This window comes from Homarus americanus, unplaced genomic scaffold, assembly GCF_018991925.1.
Source record: "Homarus americanus isolate GMGI-L3 unplaced genomic scaffold, GMGI_Hamer_2.0 scaffold74, whole genome shotgun sequence".
NCBI classification, from domain to species: Eukaryota; Metazoa; Arthropoda; class Malacostraca; order Decapoda; family Nephropidae; genus Homarus; species Homarus americanus.
Window position 1 is genome coordinate 2,847,702 of NW_024716951.1, and position 23,927 is coordinate 2,871,628.

The 23,927-nt window shown below is 41.3% G+C and overlaps 3 protein-coding genes across 5 annotated transcripts; 2 read left to right on the forward strand and 1 right to left on the reverse strand.

Moving 5' to 3' along the window:
• On the forward strand, positions 1-6,620 carry LOC121858624. Of its 3 annotated transcripts, none has more exons than XM_042355141.1 (6): positions 1-611; positions 2,576-2,712; positions 3,072-3,337; positions 4,573-4,778; positions 5,006-5,156; positions 5,773-6,620. In XM_042355141.1, the coding sequence occupies exons 1-6, from the start codon at positions 538-540 to the stop codon at positions 5,983-5,985; spliced, it is 1,047 nt and encodes a 348-aa protein (XP_042211075.1). In that variant the 5' UTR covers positions 1-537; the 3' UTR covers positions 5,986-6,620. The 3 variants fall into 3 exon arrangements, with proteins under 3 accessions (XP_042211075.1, XP_042211076.1, XP_042211077.1); XM_042355142.1 differs by having other exon boundaries at positions 3,075-3,337; XM_042355143.1 differs by having other exon boundaries at positions 1-97.
• Positions 6,621-7,352: 732 nt separating this feature from the next.
• On the forward strand, positions 7,353-14,898 carry LOC121858625 (glycerol-3-phosphate phosphatase-like). The gene is made up of 6 exons (XM_042355144.1): positions 7,353-7,573; positions 9,683-9,843; positions 10,633-10,770; positions 11,892-12,111; positions 12,939-13,080; positions 13,768-14,898. The coding sequence occupies exons 1-6, from the start codon at positions 7,411-7,413 to the stop codon at positions 13,961-13,963; spliced, it is 1,020 nt and encodes a 339-aa protein (XP_042211078.1). The 5' UTR covers positions 7,353-7,410; the 3' UTR covers positions 13,964-14,898.
• Positions 12,040-23,350, reverse strand: LOC121858626. The gene is made up of 4 exons (XM_042355145.1): positions 22,852-23,350; positions 19,514-19,965; positions 18,568-18,784; positions 12,040-12,152 (listed from the first exon to the last, which is right to left on the reverse strand). Exons 1-4 carry the CDS (start codon positions 22,931-22,933, stop codon positions 12,130-12,132), a joined length of 774 nt encoding a protein of 257 aa, XP_042211079.1. The 5' UTR covers positions 22,934-23,350; the 3' UTR covers positions 12,040-12,129.
• Positions 23,351-23,927: the final 577 nt, after the last annotated feature.

Genomic DNA, 23,927 nt, shown 5'->3' on the forward strand with positions numbered 1-23,927 from the left:
TCCTGGGTGACGGAAGCTCAGAATACTTAGCGGTGGACCACCACTGGACCACCACCGGACCATCATATTGGGACGCAAGAGGCTTTTAACACTAATGGTGGGCCACTACTGAACCACAAGAGGCTCTCAACACTACCGGTGGACCACTACTGGACCACAAGAGGCTCTCAACACTACCGGTGGACCACTACTGGACCACAAGAGGCTCTCAACATTACTGGTGGACCACTACTGGACCACAAGAGGCTCTCAACACTACTGGTGGACCACTACTGGACCACAAGAGGCTCTCAACACTACTGGTGGACCACTACTGGACCACAAGAGACTCTCAACACTACTGGTGGACCACTACTGGACCACAAGAGACTCTCAACACTACTGGTGGACCACTACTGGACCACAAGAGACTCTCAACACTACTGGTGGACCACTACTGGACCACAAGAGGCTCTCAACACTACTGGTGGACCACTACTGGACCACAAGAGACTCTCAACACTACTGGTGGACCACTACTGGACCACAACACTAATAATGGACCACTCAGGACCACAGGACTCCCGAAACACTAACAAAGACTTTAACTTTTCGTTTCAGCAGCTCATCAGGTGTTTACTGCTGAGTGTTGTTGAAGCCTCAGTGTATCCCTCCCAGTGTTGTTGAAGCCTCAGTGTATCCCTCCTAGTGTTGTTGAAGCCTCAGTGTATCCCTCCCAGTGTTGTTGAAGCCTCAGTGTATCCCTCCCAGTGTTGTTGAAGCCTCAGTGTATCCCTCCCAGTGTTGTTGAAGCCTCAGTGTATCCCTCCCAGTGTTGTTGAAACCCTCCTAGTGTTGTTGAAGCCTCAGTGTATCCCTCCCAGTGTTGTTGAAGCCTCAGTGTATCCCTCCCAGTGTTGTTGAAGCCTCAGTGTATCCCTCCCAGTGTTGTTGAAGCCTCAGTGTATCCCTCCCAGTGTTGTTGAAGCCTCAGTGTATCCCTCCCAGTGTTGTTGAAGCCTCAGTGTATCCCTCCCAGTGTTGTTGAAGCCTCAGTGTATCCCTCCCAGTGTTGTTGAAGCCTCAGTGTATCCCTCCCAGTGTTGTTGAAGCCTCAGTGTATCCCTCCCAGTGTTGTTGAGCCTCAGTGTATCCTCCAGTGTTGTTGAAGCCTCAGTGTATCCCCTCCCAGTGTTGTTGAAGCCTCAGTGTATCCCTCCCAGTGTTGTTGAAGCCTCAGTGTAGCCCTCCCAGTGTTGTTGAAGCCTCAGTGTATCCTCAGTGTTGTTGAAGCCTCAGTGTATCCCTCCCTGTTGTTGAGCCTCAGTGTGTATCCCTCCTAGTGTTGTTGAAGCCTCAGTGTATCCTCCTAGTGTTGTTGAAGCCTCAGTGTATCCCTCCTCAGTGTTGTTGAAGCCTCAGTGTATCCCTCCCAGTGTTGTTGAAGCCTCAGTGTATCCTCCCAGTGTTGTTGAAGCCTCAGTGTATCCCTCCCAGTGTTGTTGAAGCCTCAGTGTATCCCTCCTAGTGTTGTTGAAGCCTCAGTGTATCCTCCCAGTGTTGTTGAAACCTTCCTCCCAGTGTATCCTAGTGTTCCCAGTGTGAAGTTGAAGCCTCAGTGTATCCCACCAGTGTTGTTGAAGCCTCAGTATATCCCTCCTAGTGTTAATGTTGAAGCCTCAGTGTATCCCTCCTAGTGTTGTTGAAGCCTCAGTGTAACCCTCCCAGTGTTGTTGAAGCCTCAGTGTAACCCTCCCAGTGTTGTTGAAGCCTCAGTGTATCCCTCCTAGTGTTGTTGAAGCCTCAGTGTAACCCTCCCAGTGTTGTTGAAGCCTCAGTGTATCTCTCCTAGTGTTGTTGAAGCCTCAGTGTATCCCTCCTAGTGTTGTTGTTGTTATAACATTAATGTGCTTTAACAACTAAGGTTTTTAAGTGTGTTCTCTAAGTTAGTTTAGGTTAAGCTAATTTAAGTTAGGCACAGTTAAATTCGGTGAGATTAAGTTAATTCAAGTTAGGTTTGGTTAAGTTAGGTTCAGATACATTAGCTTAGTTTAGATTTGGTTAAATTCGGTGAAGTAAGTTAGCGTCAGATTAGGTTAAGTTATGGTTAGTTTAGATTAGCATTAGGTTAGGGTGGTTTAATCTTCAGGTGAGGTGTTCCGAGAGAAGGAACACTTAAAACATAAACAACAGTCAAGTCAGACATCCAACTGTGAGGAACATTGAGACCAACGTGTGCTGAACCCTCCCTTCGCGTGTCTACCAGCACACACACACACACACACACACACACACACACACACACACACACACACACACACACACACACACACACACACACACACACACACACACACACACACACACACACACACACACACACACACATTATGATGTCTATTAATAAAAAAATCTTCCAACTACCACTAGAAGCGACACACACACACACACTGGCGCCACACTTTACCCTCCAACTTAAAAGAATATCAACAATAATGGTGGGTTCCTACACTGGCCTCCTTCCCTCAGTATAACCGCCTCGATTATTTACCCTCCATTTTATTTCTGAATATAATAGACTTATTTTATCTTTCAGGATAATATGGAAACGTTGTGCACTGTTGAGGGTGTTTCAGTTAATGTTATTCGGGTTACTTGTCGTCAACATTGTGTATTTCTCCAGGAACAATTACAACACTACCAGCCAACACACAAACCCAGTCACCAGGAAAGGTAAAGCCTCAGAGGTGTGCCAAGTTCCATCCACCTTAACTACTGCTGGTTAACATTTGTCCCGATACTATTATAATTGTTTGATAAATGTGCCGTAGTGTGTTTGTGTGTGTGTGTGTGTGTGTGTGTGTGTGTGTGTGTGTGTGTGTGTGTGTGTGTTCAATAGTAAACAGTACTAAAGAAGGAGAGCCTTAGAGGAATCCCAGGAGATAGGAAGCTATCAATGAAAAGATGTGAAAAGATAAATAATAATAACTGATGATGATTAATAATAATAATAATAATAATAATAATAATAATGATGATGATGATGATGATGATGATGATGATGATGATGATGATGATGATAATCCTCTTAGCAGGTCCTCTACACCGCCCACGCAGCTACTACCACCAACTACAACACCAGCCCAAGATAACATCAACAACTTGGAACGAGAAAAAGTTTCCGGTGGAGACCTTTCTGAGAGTGCCGCAGGAGGACGACGATCTTGCCGAGTTCATACGTCGCGAATTACTTGTGGCTCCCTCCAAGGAGTCTTACAGCCTCACCCACCCGGAGAAATTAGACTTCTCACAATACAGACAGAGCATCTTCCTAATCACCAAAATCTTGCCTGGTATGGTAAGTGAATGTCTGTCCTTCATAATTACAAAACCAATTGCACGAACGGCTTGTAAACTGATAAGTAGTTTTTTTTTTTTTATTGGGCACTCCCCTACATCCTCGTGTAAGGTGAAGCGCAGAGGCGTTTATAGCGCCCAACAGGGAAGCATGCTAAGTTCATGCTTGCCTTAATGTCTCATGAGTTAAGGGCGTAGAAGCCTGAAGAGTCAAGGGCGTAGAAGCCTGAAGAGTCAAGGGCGTAGAAGCCTGAAGAGTCAGTGGTTTATGTCATCAAGTTATTGGAAGCTCCAACAACTTGTCCCTGAATACGAATTCGCAACTTTCGACTTACAACAGGTACCTACTTTACTGCTAGGTGAACAGGGACTTCCACCGGCCCGGGAATCGAATCCGTGACATCTCGCTTGCGAGGCAAGAACGGTACCGCTTCTACCACCGGTCCCCCCTGATAAGTAGTGAAATAAATAAATAAATAAATAAATAAATAAATAAATAAATACGCGTCACTGCAAGCAGATTAGACTAGGAATTTGTTAATATCGCCATACAAGTTTACAGTTAATAATAGTAATTAAATAAGGCATACAATTCAACAGGTACAGTATATTACAGATAATACAGATATCTACTGCATAATTACGAAGTTTATGGATAACGGTTTTCTTTATCCATCAGCTGTTACTTACAAAGAAAACTTTAACAAATATCAAGGGCTAACTTACATATATAAGGCCCTCGGACATTAATTTCAACTTCGTGTTACTCTGCCCATATGTAAATTATTTCAAGTCATCTTCCTTTTCTTGCCTCTTATTGTATTATTGGTAAAAGTAAAGAACAATTGCTGGCCTTAACTACCTACTGAATCAAATTTCATTACAGAAACAAAAATAATTTCTTACCTCGGGACAACGGCGAAAAGTGACAATTTATTCATTCACAATCATTTCTCTCGTTCAATGGCTCATCCGAATTGCAGGGTTGTCACTTATTACTGCAAAACAAAACAAAACTACTACAGATACTGCTGCATTACACAAGCAATGTACTGTACACAGAGACAGTGCAGGTATACAAATACACAGGGCAGGTGTATGCAAACAATCTACATAAACAATGAAGGTATAAAATGATCCATAGACAGTACATAGTGCAGGTACAATGGTAAACAGTAAGTCAATTCAAACAATGATAGACAAAGCCATCTTAAACTTACCTCCATTACACCACAGAAAGGAGGATTCTTCGTGGAGGTTGGAGCTATGGACGGAGAGTTGTACAGCAACACGCTTTATCTCGAGAGAGAACTGGGCTGGACAGGGCTGCTCATTGAGGCCAATCCTTCCGCCTTCCAGCAGCTCCTCAGCAAGCACCGGAAGGCTTGGGCCATCAACGCCGCTGCAGCAGTCAACACCTACACCTCAATCGTCAGTTATCTGTGAGATGATATTACCAGTTCACATTGTTTCAAAAAGTAAAGCATATGGAGACTACAAGTATAAAAACAATGGCAGAAAAGAACAGTACTGTATTATTGACAAGGAAACACACGAGACTGTAAAATCATAACATCTCCTAACATTACATAAAAATCCTAACTTGCTTGTGACTTTTCTGTACGATTTCATTAATAATTGTGATATTTCACCACTTCTTATTTTACAGTTCAACTGGAGATAAGGAAGAGGCAGGAGAAATCTCAGAAGATCTACACATTGGTATTAAAATCAAGGCTATTCCTCTATATTCCATTCTTAAGTCTATGGATCGGGTCATTGACTTCCTCTCCCTCGATATTCAGGGCCAGGAGCTGAAGGTGGGTGACGGGTGGCCTTTAAGTGTGTCGAGTGATGTACAGTCGTCTGCACTTATACCTGGTACAGTGGCTGGAGCGTTTTGTGAGATGTGGCAACTTTGTGGAATGCACATTCTCATTCTGGCTACTATTGCAAGGTTTCTTTGAGCCATTCTGGGAGTTTTTATACGATGTAGACAAACACAGACGTACCATATCTCACAAAATGCGCCCGTCACTGTACCAGGTATAAATGCAGGCGATTGTACATATACAAAATGATTTGCATGTGTAGTGATGTAAAGTACATATGAACCATTACTGTGCGTACAAGATGATGTGTTTGAACCATTAGGTTGTCCACATTTTTTTGGTTCTCCATATTCTAAACAACGTAGTTTCATAATTTTTTATACAGTATAAAATTTCTGTTAATTCTCTCAAAAAACAAGTAAGAAATTTATAGGAGAAATGAATGTTAATTTAGGACTTTGATCTTGTTTACAAGTAAATATATTATTATTATATTTTACTATACTACAGTACTTTCATTATTATCAGTAAGAGCAGTAGCAATTGCTTCATTTTTTTTATTTTGTCAAACTTTCGTTATTATTATTACCTCGCTCACCACCAGGTACTGCAGACATTGCCATGGAATATAGTCAAAATTCGAGTCATGTGTATAAGGGCGGAGAGGCAGGAACTCCTCTCCTTAAACGGACTTCTCATCAACAATGGTTACAAGTTTCTTACTGCTATGAACAACCACTCCTGGTACAAATGGGATAAAGTGTGGTTTATGGACGCTGACGAAGAACACGAAGAAATTAAGCCAGGTCATATGTGATGGCTCTTGTCAAAAATTTGTATCACCTGTGGATTAGACACCCTCCCTAGCTTATTTCAACTGATGATTAACTACCCTAATACTACCTTAAGTTAGGTTAATCTTCAGGTGATACAAGCAGGGGTGTCTAATCGTCAAGTTATATAGGAATTCTTTAAATGCAGTTTATATGTTGTTTACAAATTCTATGCACATTGTATATAAATTCTTGCTTTATTAGTTAGTATTATATTGGCTCACTAATTAATATAGGTTGTATAACACAGAATTTGATGTTTTAGTTAATTTAATTGTTGGTATTAATGTACAGTATTTTAGATTTTAATGACCTTAGCTGTTAGAGCGCAGTAATACATTATATCACCAATAACAACAATAATACAATATAACATCATCATACACACTGCAATGCTAAATTAAAAATAATAACAACTTCAAAGTCAACAATATGTTTGTCTCGAGACTTATGTTATTTCTTATCTGTTCTCTATACTAAGATGCACATTAATTTTAGTATAATTCGCACGACATAAGAATGGGTTCATTATTATATATTTTTCTCTTATTCATCTAATTTTTAGTGTTTATAATGTGTAATAAACAATAAATACTGTAACCTCCTGGGTATTAATAGATATTGTAACTCCTTGGGTACCACATCCTTATTCTAACTAACTCTTAATTGTGAAACTGTAACGGTACATGAAATTTGAGGGAATTAAACTATTGTACTGGTGCCAGATACGCAAATAAGGTTATATTGATTCATCGTGTGGATAGAATAGATCTTGCAGGATAAATACAACTTGCATGGTGATAGAGTACATTCGATCAATCAGTTTTTGTTCCCACTACTAACAAAATAGATAAAAAATATAGATATTATATAAAATCATCAAACAATTATACAAACAATCGGATCAGTATATATATATATATATATATATATATATATATATATATATATATATATATATATATATATATATATATATATATATATATATATATATATATATAGACAATGCAAGTATATATTTCACTATATGTAAACTGTATAGGGACAAAAAAGATATTCATTACTGATAAAGTCATCCCGTGTACTAGATAAAAACGTCAGGTAATAGACCTTATCAGTGGTGGCAAAGTGAGGTCTGTGGGGGGTGGTACGTCATCGTGATTCATGAGAGATGGGGGAGTGACTTACCTGAAACCCTTCCCCACCCTTACACCCTCCCACCTGTTACTCTACCTCACCCTGGCACCCTTCCCCACCCTGGCACCCTTCCCCACCCTTACACCCTCCCACCTGTTACTCTACCTCACCCTGGCACCCTTCCCCACCCTGGCACTCTTCTACCTAGCCACCCTCCCACCTAGCACCCCCTCCTATAGCAGCTATCAACATAATGCCGACAGTCATGCATGGTCCCCAGACCGGGCCAGCCAGAGTCCAGAATCCAGACTCATCACTCGTCAGTATCAACACCTACCTGGAGGAGGATGGCTGCGTTACCTAAGCTCCTCGATAAGAGTAACATCAAACACTTTCTTGATAGTTTTGACACTGTCCTTACTGATTGTGATGGTAAGTTAATGTTTTCGTTTTGTAAGGAATGTGGTTAATATACGGGCAAGCACTGAGGCAGGTTCAGGTACATTCAGGAACCAGTGCCTGCCCAGTACTTGCCAACAGGGCGTGACAGAGACGTGACCAATCGCCCAAGAGGCTAACGAGCAGATCAGTGGTTAAGAGGATAAAAGTAAAAAAGTACTACCAGGTATTATTAATCTGTGTAGTTTTTTATCTCTTATTCCTTGACATGTTAAGTTCAGTACAGGGATTATATAAGTATACATAAAGCACAGAGAAAAGTATTAGTCAACGTTTTTACAATATGGTTTTATTTTGGTTGTGATGCATATTTATAGCTAAAATTTATACAGCATAAAGAACTGGTGGTAATAAGAACACCTACTGAGGGTGACGTATGGTGACCTGTGTAAGGGTAACTGTTGTTATTTCTTCTTTGTAATGGTGAAGAATAGAGGCGCCTCTGAACTAGTGGTTTATAGGGATTTTATCCATAGAAAATTTGTTAGAAGCTATTTTGTATGGGTAAAATTTCATAAACTGGTAAGTGGTGAAATGATAAATAAATAAGACCCCTGCCACTTATTTGTAAATATGCTGGAAAAGTTGTAGATTTGCTTTAGGAAATTTTTGTGTTGATATAAAGATCCATATCCTGTGGCAAATCTAATAAAAAAATTACTTTGAGCATACTACTTATGATGTTACAACATAGGAACATGAGAATGGAGTAAACTGGAGCTATAATTGGACAGCACTGTTTACACCCAACCCATAGCTCATATATCTGTCCAACCTATGCATGAAGCTTCTCAGTGAGCTTATATTAATAATGTTTGGTAAGTTGTTCCATTCATCCACTAATCTAGTATTACCAAACTAGTGTTTTTCTATTTCACGCCTAAATCTAAACCTGTTCAATTTAAAACCATTGTTACGTGTTCCTCATTAGATAGTTTAAGTACCTTTGTTATATCACCTTTGTTTAACCCTGACTTCTATTTATACACCTCAATCATATCGCGGTTAGATTAAGTTTGTAAGTGACTGAATTGAGTAACATAGGTTCAGTGTCATGAGCCTCAACGAATTAGAATGAATATTGAACAAATGGCGGAAGTAAGTAAATGTCCCTCACCAGACAAATAACAACTGCGAAAGATTAAACTGTTTTGCTGATAAAAAAAAATAATCTCGTGTATCTGATTGTTGAGGTACAGTACAGGAACCAGTGCCAAGATATTTGTGTTTGCTAAAATCATAGTTCATAAAACACACTCAGATCAGTAGGTTTGGATACCTTGTGTAGTGTCTTCAACTGCCTTACATATAACAGCATCACAGCTTCTCAGAATTTAACCTGAATTTAACAAGGGCAAATACTCACATGAGGGGAGGCGGCACAGTACCTTTGTACAGTATTACAGTACAGTACAGTACAGTACTGGTGATATAGGCAGATGAGTCAATGAAATATTGTACATTAATGTTCTGGGTTAATTGGTGTTTACATTAGATGTAATCTGACACATCTAATAGTTATAATGTTGTCACCAAACATAACCTAGTTTAGAGAATTGTCAGTAAGATAACATCACTATTGATCTTTTATGAAAATATGATAGGTTAGGGACCCAATGGACTGACTCATGGGTAGTACCCTAGTGGGGAACCGAGACAAAATTCTTCTGAAGGTCGTCTAATATCATCTTGTGACCTGGCTGGAAATAAAATAGTCGGTCCAATAGGAATATTAACTGACCATTATCTATATTTGACTATTACAGTATTAACAATCTTGACTAAGGGAGGTGAAAGTGGCTACAGTGTATGTCTATTGTTATGTATAATGTTATTATCTTAGTGTTTTCCAAAGACACAGAAATGTGCAACATTGACTTAGATATGTATAATACCTTAAAAGAATTGATCAGGTAAGTTTTATATTGTACACAGGTGCAATTATTATTATATACTATACAGTACAGTTATGTATGCAATTTTATACTTTCTTTGATGTTGTGTAGTTTATGGTCACCTCACTGACTGAATTAAATCACAGTATGCTGTGATACATTTCTTTACTGTATTTGCTATTTACAGGTGTTTTGTGGAATGGGGACTATATAATAGGACAGGCTAATGATGCCCTGAACCAGCTGCGAGCCCTGGGAAAGAAAGTCTTCTTTATAACTAACAACTCTACAAAGTCACGTGACACATACCTGGCCAAGTTTGAGCGTCTAGACATTATTGGTAGTAAGGTAATGCTGTTCTGCTCATCATTTATAGATATAAGTTCATCCTTTCTTTAGTATTGCCTTTGTACAATGAACTGCTTCAACCAGTATGCACACTGCTGCAAAATTAAAATGGGAGGGGGAGATCAGATAAGGTTAGATTAGCATTAACATGTTAAATCATCAGGTGAAATTAACGAGGGTTCATAATCTTCATGAGGTCCGTAATATGGCTTTCATCCCTGAGAAAAGAGGACACAATAAAGAAATAATTAAAGAAATTTGAAGTTGGGAAATGGTAACTGAAGAACACAGGATAGTTGAGGACTAAGTGTAGAGGGATAATACGTTCTGTATTATCTCTGTAGCTCTTGTTTCTGTTACTGTACTGTAGCTCTTGTTTCTGTTACTGTACTGTAGCTCTTGTTTCTGTTACTGTACTGTAGCTCTTGTTTCTGTTACTGTACTGTAGCTCTTGTTTCTGTTACTGTACTGTAGCTCTTGTTTCTATTACTGTACTGTACTGTACTGTACTGGGTATCTAAAAAATATGCATAGTACACTAATTTGCCTCACAGTTTTTCATAGAGATCTCATGAATACTTGCCCTCATTTATGGGAGACTTCACACATCAACAAAGTAGGACAATGTTGCTGTTGTAATAAAAGCATTCACACAATCGCTACAAAAATCTGTAAGGCAATGTGTATACAGTACAGTAGGTACAGTACCGGGTACATTTTTCAGAGACATACTGCAGAATGGAATATATACCTTATGTGTTTATGTTTATACTTCCATTTTTTTCCCAGGAAGAGATTGTCAGCTCCTCCTATGTTATGGCCCAGTATCTCAAGCAACAGAACTTCAACAAAAAAGTATATGTGGTGGGCAACAAAGGAATGTCTGATGAGTTGGATAACGTTGGCATCGCTCACATGGGAGTTGAAGTAAGTGATCCGTGCATTTCTCGTGTTCTGTCCTCTATAAGGAATACAATACAGTACTTAATCGCCAAGAGTCAGGTGTTAACATCCTCTTGTGATAAAGGAAAGGTAATTCCCATATATAATACAAGGGTATAGGGATGTGGAACTGAAGAATCCCATTAAGAAAATGGCATAAATGCACAATAACCTTCAGTTTTATAAAGACAGTATTGTGTGTGCCGCCTAAATCCAAGTAGCAATGCAAGGAAATATAATACAGAATGATGAACAGACCTAAAAGTTATTCACTTTTAATCAACAGAACCAAACGAGAGAATCCACCAGGTCGGACGTTAATGTTGTAATGTTTGTCGGCATAAATTTACACCAATTGTGAACCAATCCACATCGTGTAGCACTGTACAGTCTCTTGTGTGTTGTTTGAATAACTGAAGACTAATTTACTGCACTATAATATAGTTTATATCAGTATGCACAGGTAATTATTATAAAGCACTGTGGATCAGTGTTGAAGCTTAAGTTTTACACTGTTTATATAAGTTTAGGATATAGGCTAATGTGTGTGTGAGCGTATTTCTCTCTTCTCTCACTGCTATTACTCTTCTGTACCTTTCTTCAACTTCACACAGAAGTGAGACAAAAGTAAATATAATATATGTACAGTAGCTAAAACAACTGTCTGTGCAGGTGAGGGTCGATATGCTCCAAAATTTTAAGTGTGACTAGTGACAGCCCTCATATACCAAAATTTATTGTCCATGGTCTCATATTGTTTCCCACAAAGTATGCACAGATAGTTGTTTTAGCTACTCTACACTTACTTCACACGCTGCCCATAAATGGTCTGACTCATTGTAAATCTCAATAACCTCAAAAATTTTAATAAATAGAACATGGCCCTCATGTGGAAGCTAGTAAGACAAAAAACTTAGGAGTTGTGCCCAATCTTTAATATTTTTAAGGTTAAGCATTAAAATTGGACATAATTTATGGACACCCTGTACTGAACATCTTTAGTCACTTTTAAAAACTGCTGATCATAGACGTGATTACATAGTCCACTTTAATAATATATATACAGTAGTAAATAGTTATAAATAATATTTCAATGATTTCAACAGCCGGATCCGCTGGTGGGATGCGTCTTTGATTTGAAAGATATAAAAGACGTAGTGGAGTTAGACCCAGAGGTGGGGGCCGTCGCTGTGGGATTTGACGGCACCTTCAGCTTTCCCAAGATCCTGAGAGCTGCCTCCTACCTCAACAAACCTGGCTGTCTGTTCATTGCCACAAACACTGATGAAAGATTTCCCATTCAAAGTAGCAAACTTATATTTCCGGGTAAGATTGTAGTTGTTTTCATCCGAGGATTTTTTTGCATTCTGTAAGTGAAAATGTAAGCATGGGAGTTCTGGTTTTGTCAGCCATATGCTGAAACTATAAATAGCTTTGAAGTCATCAATTTTGTTTGTATGTCATGTTTTTAGGCAATGAATGTGAAACATCTACTGATGATGACAGTCATTTAAGGGTTAATTTAAACTAAAGAGATATTTTACAGCCTTCGTATTTGAAACGAACGTCATACCAGACCACAGAGAGTAAGGCAAGTCAAGGAATGAATGACAGCAAGTGAAGGAACACAGGTCAGCTCACACCATATTTGGATAATTTTCAATGTGTCCTTAATCAGCATGTTCAGGAGTACCGCCTATATTGAGATTTTGAACAAAATCAATGAGATCAAGATTATGGCCAAAACGGGGTTTTGGACCGAAAAAACTTTTCACTCAGAACAGAATTTAATGTATCTAACTACTTAAGTACATCCAAAAAACACACAAACACCAAAAAGTTACCTTGAAAAACCACAGTTGGCGAGTAATTAGCATCGCATTAGTAATTACAAATTTCCAGGAGTCATTTATGCAAGTAATAATCCAGATACATGTACAGGTTCCCTGTATTGAAATGTAAACAACAGATGCTTAAAACACAGAAGGTGTTTGTGAACTTTATTAATGGGATGATAATGAAGAAGAGTTTAGTGGTCCGGTGTCTCTCCATGATCTCATTACACTTTTGATTTGATGCTCTTCTGCTGATGTTCTTTTTTGGCATAAATATTGAAAACAACAACTAATAGAATTCTTCCTGGATAATTACAGGTACTGGATGTATGGTGAGGTGTGTAGAGACAGTTGCCATGCGTCCACCTACCATCATGGGCAAACCTTCCAAGATGATGTTTTCAGTCATAAGTGAACAGCATCAATTACAGCCTTCACGTACCATCGTGATCGGAGACAAGTTAGTACAGTAATGTACACTACAGCTACACTATAAATAACATGAATTAAATTTTTTATATTTGTGTCACTGGTCTTTGTTATTATTACCATTATGTCTCGTTTTTATTACAGTATTACAGTCCATCATCTTGACAAAACAAAAACAAAAAATAGGAATAATACACTGAAGAAATTTAAACTTTTATCTGAAACATACACTGGTAAAACCTGAATACAAAACATGAGTGAGAAAAAAATCAGATATTAAGAGTTACTGAGACATCATTACAATACAGTCCTGGCTTATATAAACTTATTAAAGACTTTCTCTTGTAGCAAATTCCAATTAGCCTGTGTATGGCATATATCTTGATTCTGTGACATACAGTACTGTATAACATCTTGTGTCAAAAAAGAAAGAGGTCTGCACTATTATATGTATTCTTAGTAAGTATAATCAGTTATGTAAGAAGATATGAGATGATTAACATACAGTACAGTACTTCAATTAGACTTGTAAAGCACAGAGAGAGAGGAATTTGTTGTCAACTTTTTCAGGGTACAGGAACCTAACAGAGGTCTTCTCATTCTTATTCATGGCTTAACAGTTTCTGTGGGAAATCTTTAAAAATAATAAAGGTTTAAGTTTTAAACCCAAGGTACTGCAGGTTATCCAACACTGTAATAATCCTGTACTTTGTTTCAGCTGCAAGACAGACATTGTGTTTGGTAAGAACTGCGGCCTTCACACAATGATGGTGCTGAGTGGCATAACACAGATGAAAGAATTGGAAGAATATGCTGCCAACCAAGATGAAGAGAAGCACAAGAGGCTGCCAGACTATTACCTGCCACAACTTGAAGATCTTATCCCTCTGCTGAATGATGAAAATTGTAAATAGGTTTTAAAGTCAGTACAATAAGTCTTACTGATTATGTGGATAGTACAGTACTGTATATTAACATGAGGATGGTACAGTACAGTACTCTATAGAAGAGATGAATGATGTGGCTTTACTATGTTGAAGTGTCTGATAGTACAGTGCAGTATTGTTATGTATTTAAACAGTCTTAATATGAGTCATTCCAGTAGCATGTGGGTCCATACTATCACTGTCTAAGCATACTAGTGTGTGTGTGCCCTCTATGTTGATCTCACACAGATTAATTTTATTTTTGAGCAATGTGTACAGTATATGTTAATCCCATGGAAATATACTTTATAGTTAAATACAATGTTTAAAAGTTGGTGAAGTTCATGAGCTGGAAGTGCAACTTTAGATTTGGAAAGTTTGAAATTTTATTGATTTTTAATCAGGCAAATTCAGTCATAAATTTCCCAATATCAAATGATAATTTACAGAATCAACAAACAGTACATTGTGTTTTAAGCTAAGGTATAAACTTTCTTATACAATCTTATGGTACCTTTAGTTCAGGTAACTTGAGTGTTATAAATAAGAACCTTTGACTAGAGAATACTTAATTAGGACATCATAAAACTGCCACCTATACTACATACAGAAGCTATGACAGCATAACATAGGTTCACATACAGAATACAATTCGTCAAACTTAATGATACTATGCCATGGTATGATAATTATATAACACAGTTATAATCTATAACATAAATATCTACAGTACTATATTTGAATTTTTACCATTATTTTAAACCTGTGTACTTGTAGTTACTGTACATAGATTTTTAATGACAATATTTTATGAAAAACAAATTTATATCTATTAATATAAAATATGTATACAAAATTTAATTAATATATACATTATTTGATAAATATGGTGGTGTTACTTGAAGTAAAATTTGTTATACAGATAGTTCTTTTCATTACCCTGAGATACTGTATATAATGTATAGGTTCAGATATGCTTGTGTACCTTCTCACAGGATTCCATAAATCACATTCCCATCAAAGTGTATAATTTACAGTCCTATCTAAGTTCAATACACAAACATTTAGTACACAAAAACAGGGTAACGGCCAAAAAAGAAAATGGCGTAGAATATGACGGTCAACTTTGAACTAAGAAAATATAATACTGTACACTACAGGTAAAGCCAGAAGAGAAAGACCAGTGTACAGTAGAGTAACTAATACAGATGATAAAAGAGAGAGAGAGATGCACAAAGTTGGTATTATAAGAGAGACTTCAAGAGATCATGGGAAAACTGTAAGGGATGAAGGCCTGAATTTAGATCCAGTGGCTTTGTAGTTCCTTGAGGTAACACCAATAAATGGGAAGATATATGTCAAAGTTATTTTCATGACACAAACTCTATCACTTGTATATTGAAGATACCATTGGTCTTTACTTCTGGAAATGTAAGGGTAGACTCTGAGAGTTCCAACAGTTAAATACTCCTTGACATACTGACTAAGAATCTGATGTCAAATAATTGGACATGTGTTAATATCTTCACTTAATGACTTATAATAATCTTAAGAGTTTTCTAACCATAATCACTAGCCTCTTATAATACTTCAATGATGATTTATGGTGTTATTCTCTTATTCTTGATGTATGAAAGTAATTATAAAAAACATTAATTTCCAATTCTGAAAGAAAAATAGTTTTTGCTCCAAAAAATCAGCAAGTCTTACGTCACCATTACTGACTTTATCTTAAGATGGTGATAAACCCTTTAAGATGATGATGATGGCAACTGTTGTCATTACCACTAGTCTAACCTAACCTAACCTAACCTAACCTAACCTAACCTAACCTAACCTAACCTAACCTAACCTAACCTAACCTAACCTAACCTAACCTAACCTAACCTCTTTAAGATGATGATGGCAACTGTTGTCATTACCACTAGTCTAACCTAACCTCTACGACACTAGTGGTGCTCAACAGACACACACAATATCAAGTAATAGTCGGGAAACACAAAACAACACCCCGGCTTATGTGATTCTGTCTATGGAGTATATGTGTCCCACTGAGGAAGGGATCAAGAGCTGTGTGTGTTTGATGAGGATGTTTGTTTCTTTCTTCATCCAACATGTAAAATAAATGTGGATTACTTGAAGATTAGGCACCCTAACTTCCACCACCTGAAGATTAACCACCCTAACACAAACCTAACTTAACCCAACTCTAATACTAAAACTAACTAAACCTGACCTAGCATTACACATTAATTAACTTCAGGTTCACACTAAATTACCCAAAGAAATATCTGAAAATAAAATATATAGGTGAAGTTAATCATCATAAGTCAATGTTACTAAATCCTTGGCTTAATTCACCTAATGATTAGCTTAAGTTTGGTTAGGTTATGTTAGATTAGGTTAGGTTAGCTTAAGTTTGGTTAGGTTATGTTAAATTAGGTTAGATCTTGTTAGGTTACTTGAGGTTTGGTTACAATAAGTTAGATTTAGGTCTGGTTAAGTTACATTAAGTTGGATTAGGTTACATTAAGTTAGGTTTAGGTCTGATTAGGTTACATTAGTTAGGCTCAGGTTACAAGAAGTTAGGTTTAGGTCTGGTTAAGTTATATCAGGTTACACTAGTCGTCATCAACATCACTCGCCATCATTATCATCAATAGCACATGAATTAATTATCAAAAACAGACTTTACTCTATATCACCTCTTCTTAACTATATTATAAACACATATATAAGATTCAAGAGTTCCTAAATCAACAATGAAACCAGGATTGTGGCTAAAAGCAGAACCGAACTATTTTTATGGCTATTTTCATGACTATGGCTATTTTTATGACTACAGTATATTGGCTATTTTTTATGGCTAATTCATGACTACAACATTCTCAATAGACAAATGGGTGACTGGAGGTACAATAGTGTGTGTGTCCTCTTAACAGCCCCTTAAATGACTTCAAGTTGTTGTTCTACGTAATCCAAATATGTATACCCCACCAAGGAGCTATAAATCTCCTTGATACAAACAACCTTAACAGATTATCATGGCAATTGCATGAATGTTTATAGGACAAGAGTAACATTCTCCACACTGATGTTGATGGGAGACCTTTAATATCAACAAGTGTGGGACAATGTTGGTTGTTGCATTATAAACATTGATGTGATTGCACCAAGAAAAAATTAAAGTAGTTTGTTTACTGTATATATTTTTTAGACTACTTTATATATGTTGATAATAGCTGTTGAGTATCTTGGTACATGTTAAGAGGTATGACCCTTAACTTAACATGCTGGGAGGAGAGTGTGAGGCAGTGCTGGGAGGAGAGTGTGTGAGGCAGTGCTGGGAGGAGAGAGTGTGAGGCAGTGCTGGGAGGAGAGTGTGTGAGGCAGTGCTGGGAGGAGAGTGTGAGGCAGTGCTGGGAGGAGAGAGTGAGGAGGCACTGCTGGGAGTGGGAAGTGTGAGCAGTGCTGGGAGGAGTGTGAGGCAGTGCTGGGAGGAGAAGTGTGAGAGCAGTGCTGGAGGAGAGTGTGAGGCAGTGCTGGGAGGAGAGTGTGAGAGCGTGCTGGGAGGAAGTGTGAGGCAGTGCTGGGAGGAGAGTGTGAGGCAGTGCTGGGAGGAGAGTGTGAGGAGCAGTGCTGGGAGGAAGTGTGAGGCAGTATACTGGAGGAAGTGTGAGCAGTGCTGGGAGGAAGGTGTGAAGAGGCAGTGCTGGGAGGAGAGTGTGAGGCAGTGCTGGGAGGAGAGTGTGAGACAGTGCTGGGAGGAGAGTGTGAGGCAGTGCTGGGGGAGGGTGTGTGAGGCAGTGCTGGGAGGAGGAAGATGTGAGAGGCAGTGCTGGGAGGAGAGTGTGAGGCACTGCTGGGAGGGAGAGTGTGAGGCAGTGCTGGGAGGAGAGTGTGAGGCAGTGCTGGGGAGGGAGTGTGGGGAGGCAGTGCTGGGAGGAGAGAGTGTGAGGCAGTGCTGGGAGGAGAGTGTGAAGGCAGTATACAGAGGAGAGTGTGAGGCAGTGCTGGGAGGGAGGGAGTGTGAGGCAGTGCTGGGAGGAAAGGGAGTGTGAGGCAGTGCTGGGAGGGAGAGTGTGAGGCAGTGCTGGGAGGAGAGGAAGTGTGAGGCAGTGCTGGGGGAGAGTGTGAGGCAGTGCTGGGAGGTATGAGGCAGTGCTGGGAGGAGTGTGAGGCAGTGCTGGGAGGGAGGAGGAGTCAATGTGAGGCAGTGCTGGGAGGTGTGAGAGGCAGTGCTGGGAGGAAGTGTGAGGCAGTGCTGGGAGGAGAGTGTGAGGCAGTGCTGGGAGGAGAGTGTGAGGCAGTGCTGGGAGGAGAGTGTGTGAGGCAGTGTTGGGAGGAGAGTGTGAGGCAGTGCTGGGAGGACAGTGTGAGGCAGTGCTGGGAGGAGTGTGAGAGGCAGTGCTGGGAGGTATAATGTCAGGAGACGAAGTGCAAGAGGCATTGATCCACTACTCTCGATTAGGTTAGGTTATGTTTGGTTACGTTTGGTTATGTTAGGTTACGTTATGTTTGGTTACGTTTGGTTATGTTAGACTAAAAATGGTTAGGTTAGGTTAGGTTGGCGAAGGCTGCGAGACACCAACCCAGGATTATTGCTGTAGTAACCGATGGAGTAGTGGCTGTGGTGATGGTCGGGGCGCTGCTGGGCGGGTACATATCATTACAGGCGTTCGAGCTGCAACACTTGGCACATGACTCCGAGCTTATCCCGAAGCCTTTTGGTCTACAGCCGAAGTAACAGATGTCAGTACACTCCCGAGTCAGAGAGATGAGCACACCGTTCACCTCCGTCCTCTCAGCCTGCCGGAAAAAGGTCAATGAATCACAACTAATGTAATTTATTAACTTGAGTTAGTTCATCTCACTCACTCTAAATTAGGAACTATTATGAAGCAATTTCTACTGTTTTAGATGTTCATATTTCTCAAATTGTTTACGGGAACACACACATACACACACACGGTAATCGTTAACTCATTAACCTCTAAATTAATTCAGGTTATTAGGAGATAAAACAGCCGAGAGAGATCTTATAAATACGAGGAGACTGTTTATCAAAATAGGGCCATATAGCCGTGTGTGTGATTGGTTCGGCAGTCTTGTTCGTGGAAAGTTTCTAGCAGTGACCATCAACCATCAGTATGTACTACGTGCTGAGGGCCACTAAGGGCCGCGCCTGACACGCGAACAACCCGACCACCTGCCACCCTCCCGCTGTACCTCATGTTAAACACTGTACACCCTCCCCCTCCTCACACGCAACCACCACACATAAAACACTACTTACCTACATTTTTACTCTAGTCTAAGTTTTAATCAATTCCTAAAGAAAAATTAGATGTGTCATTTTGTTCTAAGAATATATTTTGGGAGGTCACGTGTACCTGTGAAGTATAACATACATGGATTTAAATTTATTAATTAAACTTTTGTAAATATTCTTCAAATCTGCCTGGAGTAGATATTAAGACTTTGTGAAGAGGTTACCTGGGAGGACAGCCAGGTGAGGCGCGGTGTAGCAGTACTTACCCTGCAGTATAGATCGTTGGGGCCACAGCGGACCAGGTAGTCCCTACTGACGTTAAGGCCGTTGTGTCGCCCCAGGCAGGGATGACTCCACTCATACGGTGACTTCCTGAAGTCTAGTTTACACGAGAAACAGGTCAGGTTGCCCGGACGACCACCCAGCTCCTCCACCACCCTGAAGGAGCTGTCTGGACACACTCCTGGTGACCCCACCTTCGGAGAATCGACCCTGGGGCCTTGGAAACCAGGAGGCAGGATACCACTGCTCCCCCTGCGAGGGTCTAGAGAATCACGACCTTGGCTCCCGGCACCTTGAAAGTCATTACTCTGTCTGTTGGGGTTTTGCGAATCGAAGCGACGGTCTTGGATTCCTGTAGCCTGGAAGCCTTGGTTGTTGAAGTCCTCGGGTGACTGAAGCCCCAAGTTGTTGATCCCACGAGACGACTGACCGGGGACTGACGGAGAGAAGACCACAGGAGAGTTAGAACAAGAGAAGGGTGATGGTAAGAGAGGTAATGATGGTATAGCACAACAAGAACAATCCCTGCACCGAGTGAGTTACATAGACAAAAGACCACTATGATGGTATGGACAGCTGACGAAGTTGTGTTGGAGGCAAGATTGTGGAAGAGAACAACAGGAAAAATAAATGTCTTTTTTTGGGGGGAAGGGGTGAGGGGTAAGGGGGGTGAGGGGGAAGAGGGGTCTTCAAACATCAAGCCAGAAGGATGGCGGGGGCGGGGCAGGGTGTGTACAGGCGTCAGGTTCTTCCAGGTAGTGTCCGTCCACATTAAGGAACCAAACGAATCGAACAACAAATCAGACCCAAGATCACGTTCTATTACATTCAGCGCTATAATAACGTTTCCAATGAACTTAAAACACACTTAAACTTAACCTTACGTTCATGAATTATTGTTATATTTAAGGAAACATTTATCTTTAGTGTATTATATAGACTTCCTCTCATCTCGAGTTTGAGGATCGCGGATGTTCACGAACCAATTCTTGATAATCCGGATTCAGATGGTCGTTTTTGCGCCACGATAATACATCCAGACGTCAGCCTCGACCTTGTCATTACCTGCAGCGATGATAAACGTTCAGGGAAAAACAAAAACAAGGTGATATTTAGGGGGAGAGAGAGAGAGAAATCCCCCTCTCTACCCTGGTGACCCCCGCCCCCCCCATTTTAGTTTCGCTTCCCCCATGCTAACAGCCAAGACATAGAGTAGGGGGTGCAGGGCAACAGGTACGGAAGAGCCCAGTAACCCAACCCCCTAACCTAAACCCCAGACCCCCCCAAACCTTACCCCACAACCCCCAAACCTTCCCCCAAACCACCTAACCCCAGCACCTACGCCCCAGCCACTTCCATCATATAAAAATTCATCATCAATTTCTACTGTAAAACGTTTATCTTATTTCCTTAATTCAGAATAGATAACAAGGCTTAATTTTGTGACCTGTGGCCCCCCAGCGGCTTAATTAGTCACTTCTGAGACTAATTCTGGGTCGACGCAAGACTTATAAGGAGCCGTGTGTGTGTGTGTGTGTGTGTGTGTGTGTGTGTGTGTGTGTGTGATGGAGGGGTCGGGGCAGTACGGCTCCTCCTCCTACATGTACCACTATAAAGGGGTCAGGCGACAAGTGTGGCCTCGAGGGACACACACACACACATTATGGGTGAGTGTGCCTTCTAGATTAAGGACTCGAAGAAATATACAACACGCCAGGGACCTATGCTAGTGGAGTGAGTCACAGCCTGGAGGAGGAGGAGGAGGACGGAGAAGGAGGAGGAGGACGGAGGAGGGAGGGAGGACCCGGAGAAGGAGGGAGGACGGAGGAGGAGGAGGATGGAGAAGGAGGAGGACAGAGGAGGACGGAGAAGGAGGAGGACGGAGAAGGAGGAGGACGGAGGAGGAGGAGGATGGGAGGAGGACGGAGAAGGAGGAGGACGGAGGAGGAGGACGGAGGAGGACAGCGGAGAAGGAGGAGACGGAGGAGAGGAGGACGGAGAAGGAGGAGGACGGAGGAGGAGGAGGACGGAGGAGGAGGACGGAGAAGGAGGAAAGGAGGAAGACGGAGAGAAAAGAGGAGAGGTGGAGAAGAGGAGGAGGACGGAGAGAATACTATCGGACTTAACAGAAGAGGAGGAGGAGGAGGAGGAAGAACAAGACTATGGTCTTGACACAGAAGAAAGAAAGAAGAGGGAAGAGGAGGAGGACGGAGAAGGAGGAGGAGGACGGAGAAGGAGGAGGGAGGAGGAGGAGGAGGAGGAGGAATGCTACAGTCAAGTGTTGAACTATTTCTGACAAATACAGTTAGCTGCCCCACGCTCTACCTCACTTGATTTACAGCACCGATACAGTTATAGGCCACAACTGTACCTAACTCAACCTCACCTAACCTCACCTCAATCCAACCTCACCTAACCCCACCTCAGACTAACCAAACCAAACCTAACCCCACCTCAGACTAACCAAACCTAACCTAACCCCACCTAACCTAACCTAACCCCACCTCAGACTAACCAAACCTAACCTAACCCAAAGAACACCGCGCGGCAGCCACCACACAGTCACACATAACACCACATATTCTACCTGGTAAATATGACACCTTGTTCATTAATCAAGACCACCTGGCCTCACCTGTACCTTCCATCATAATTAGACCAATAACGCGGGAAATACGTAAAGGTAATCATAATTTAACGGATTACATAATTATACTTCAGAAGATAGACATACAAAAATGTAACAATAATTTAGGTTACAGAATGGAAGACTTAGAAGCAGAGGATTACAGATTACATGAGATGAAAGGGAAAGAAGGAGGGAGAAAGGCAGGTGTGGAGGTGAAGGAAGTACGGAGAGAAGGAGGTAGACGGCAGGTGTGGAGATGAGGGAAGTAGGGAGAGAAGGAGGTAGACGGCAGGTGTGGAGATGAGGGAGGTAGGGAGAGAAGGAGGGAGACGGCAGGTGTGGAGATGAGGGAAGTAGGGAGGGAAGGAGGAAAATGTATAAGTGTGGAGGCACGTGAAGGAAGGAAGCAGATGAGGGAAGGAGAGACGCAACTGAGGGAGGCGAAGGAAGGGCATCACCAACATCAACACCAGTGAAAACGTGACGTGTGACGCCCCCCCCCCCCTCCTTCACCACCTGTTACGGGAGTTAGGGAAATATTAGGTGGTGTAAGGGGCTGTCTGGGTGTACCTGGGCACCTAATTAGGGGTTGGAAAGGTATATGTTAGACAGTAAACCAATCATACCTTTATACCTAAGCTCTGAGGGTGGAGGGTGGAGACGTGTAGAGGGTGGAGGGGGTGAGGCACTTACACTGGGGATGGACGACGTGTGGGCAGGAGGTGACGATGATGGTAAGGACGAGGAAGGAAGTGGATGGTGGTATAGTGGTCATGATTCTTCACTCTGGCTGTAGGTAGAGTACGATGGACTCAGTCGTGATGGCCTGAGTGCAAGATTCTATCCCCAACACTGAGTACAAGATCTTCTAGAATACAAGTGTTAAGTTAGGGTGACACGGTGTTAAGTTAGGGTGACACGGTGTTAAGTTAGGGTGACATGGTGTTAAGTTAGGGTGACACGGTGTTAAGTTAGGGTGACACGGTGTTAAGTTAAGGTGACACAGTGTTAAGTTAAGATGACACGGTGTTAAGTTAAGGTGACACGGTGTTAAGTTAGGGTGACACGGTGTTAAGTTAAGGTGACACGGTGTTAAGTTAGGGTGACGCGGTGTTAAGTTCTGAAACACTTATGATAATCTACTTGGAAACACTTGAGCAGGATGGCGGAGGAGGAGTGACCTGCACGAGTGACTGCCCGACCTATACTGTCCTGCCCTCTCCATCCCCGACCTGCCAGGACTCTCCCCTCACCACTAACCCCCCCCCTCCCCCTCCACCTTACTTCCCTCCCCCGTCCCCTCACTCCATCCCCCTATTCCCTTATTCCGACTTCCACCTTCTCTCTCTCTCGCCTCACTTCGCTACTCCCTCTCTCCCCTCACCACTCCCCTCACCCCTCATCCCCCTCTGTTTCCCTCACTCTTTCCCCTCACCCTCGTTACTTCTTTATTTGTTTACTTGCTTAGTTGTTCTTTCTCCCCTCAGATTCTTTATGTGGTTTCCCCTCGTCCACCCCTCACCTTGCATGCTTGGCACTCTCGCTTATTCTCACTCTCACCCCTCATCTGTCCCCTCACCCCTCACTATTGTTCTCTCACCCCTCATTTTGTTACCTCATACCCTCACTCTGTCCCCTCACCTCTCACATTCTCCCCTTTGTAGTGAATGTTACGTATCATGACGACTGTTATGTGACCCTCCAGCTTGGAATCCTAACCTAACCTGACCTGAACCGAATCTAACCTAACCTAACCTGAACCTAACCTG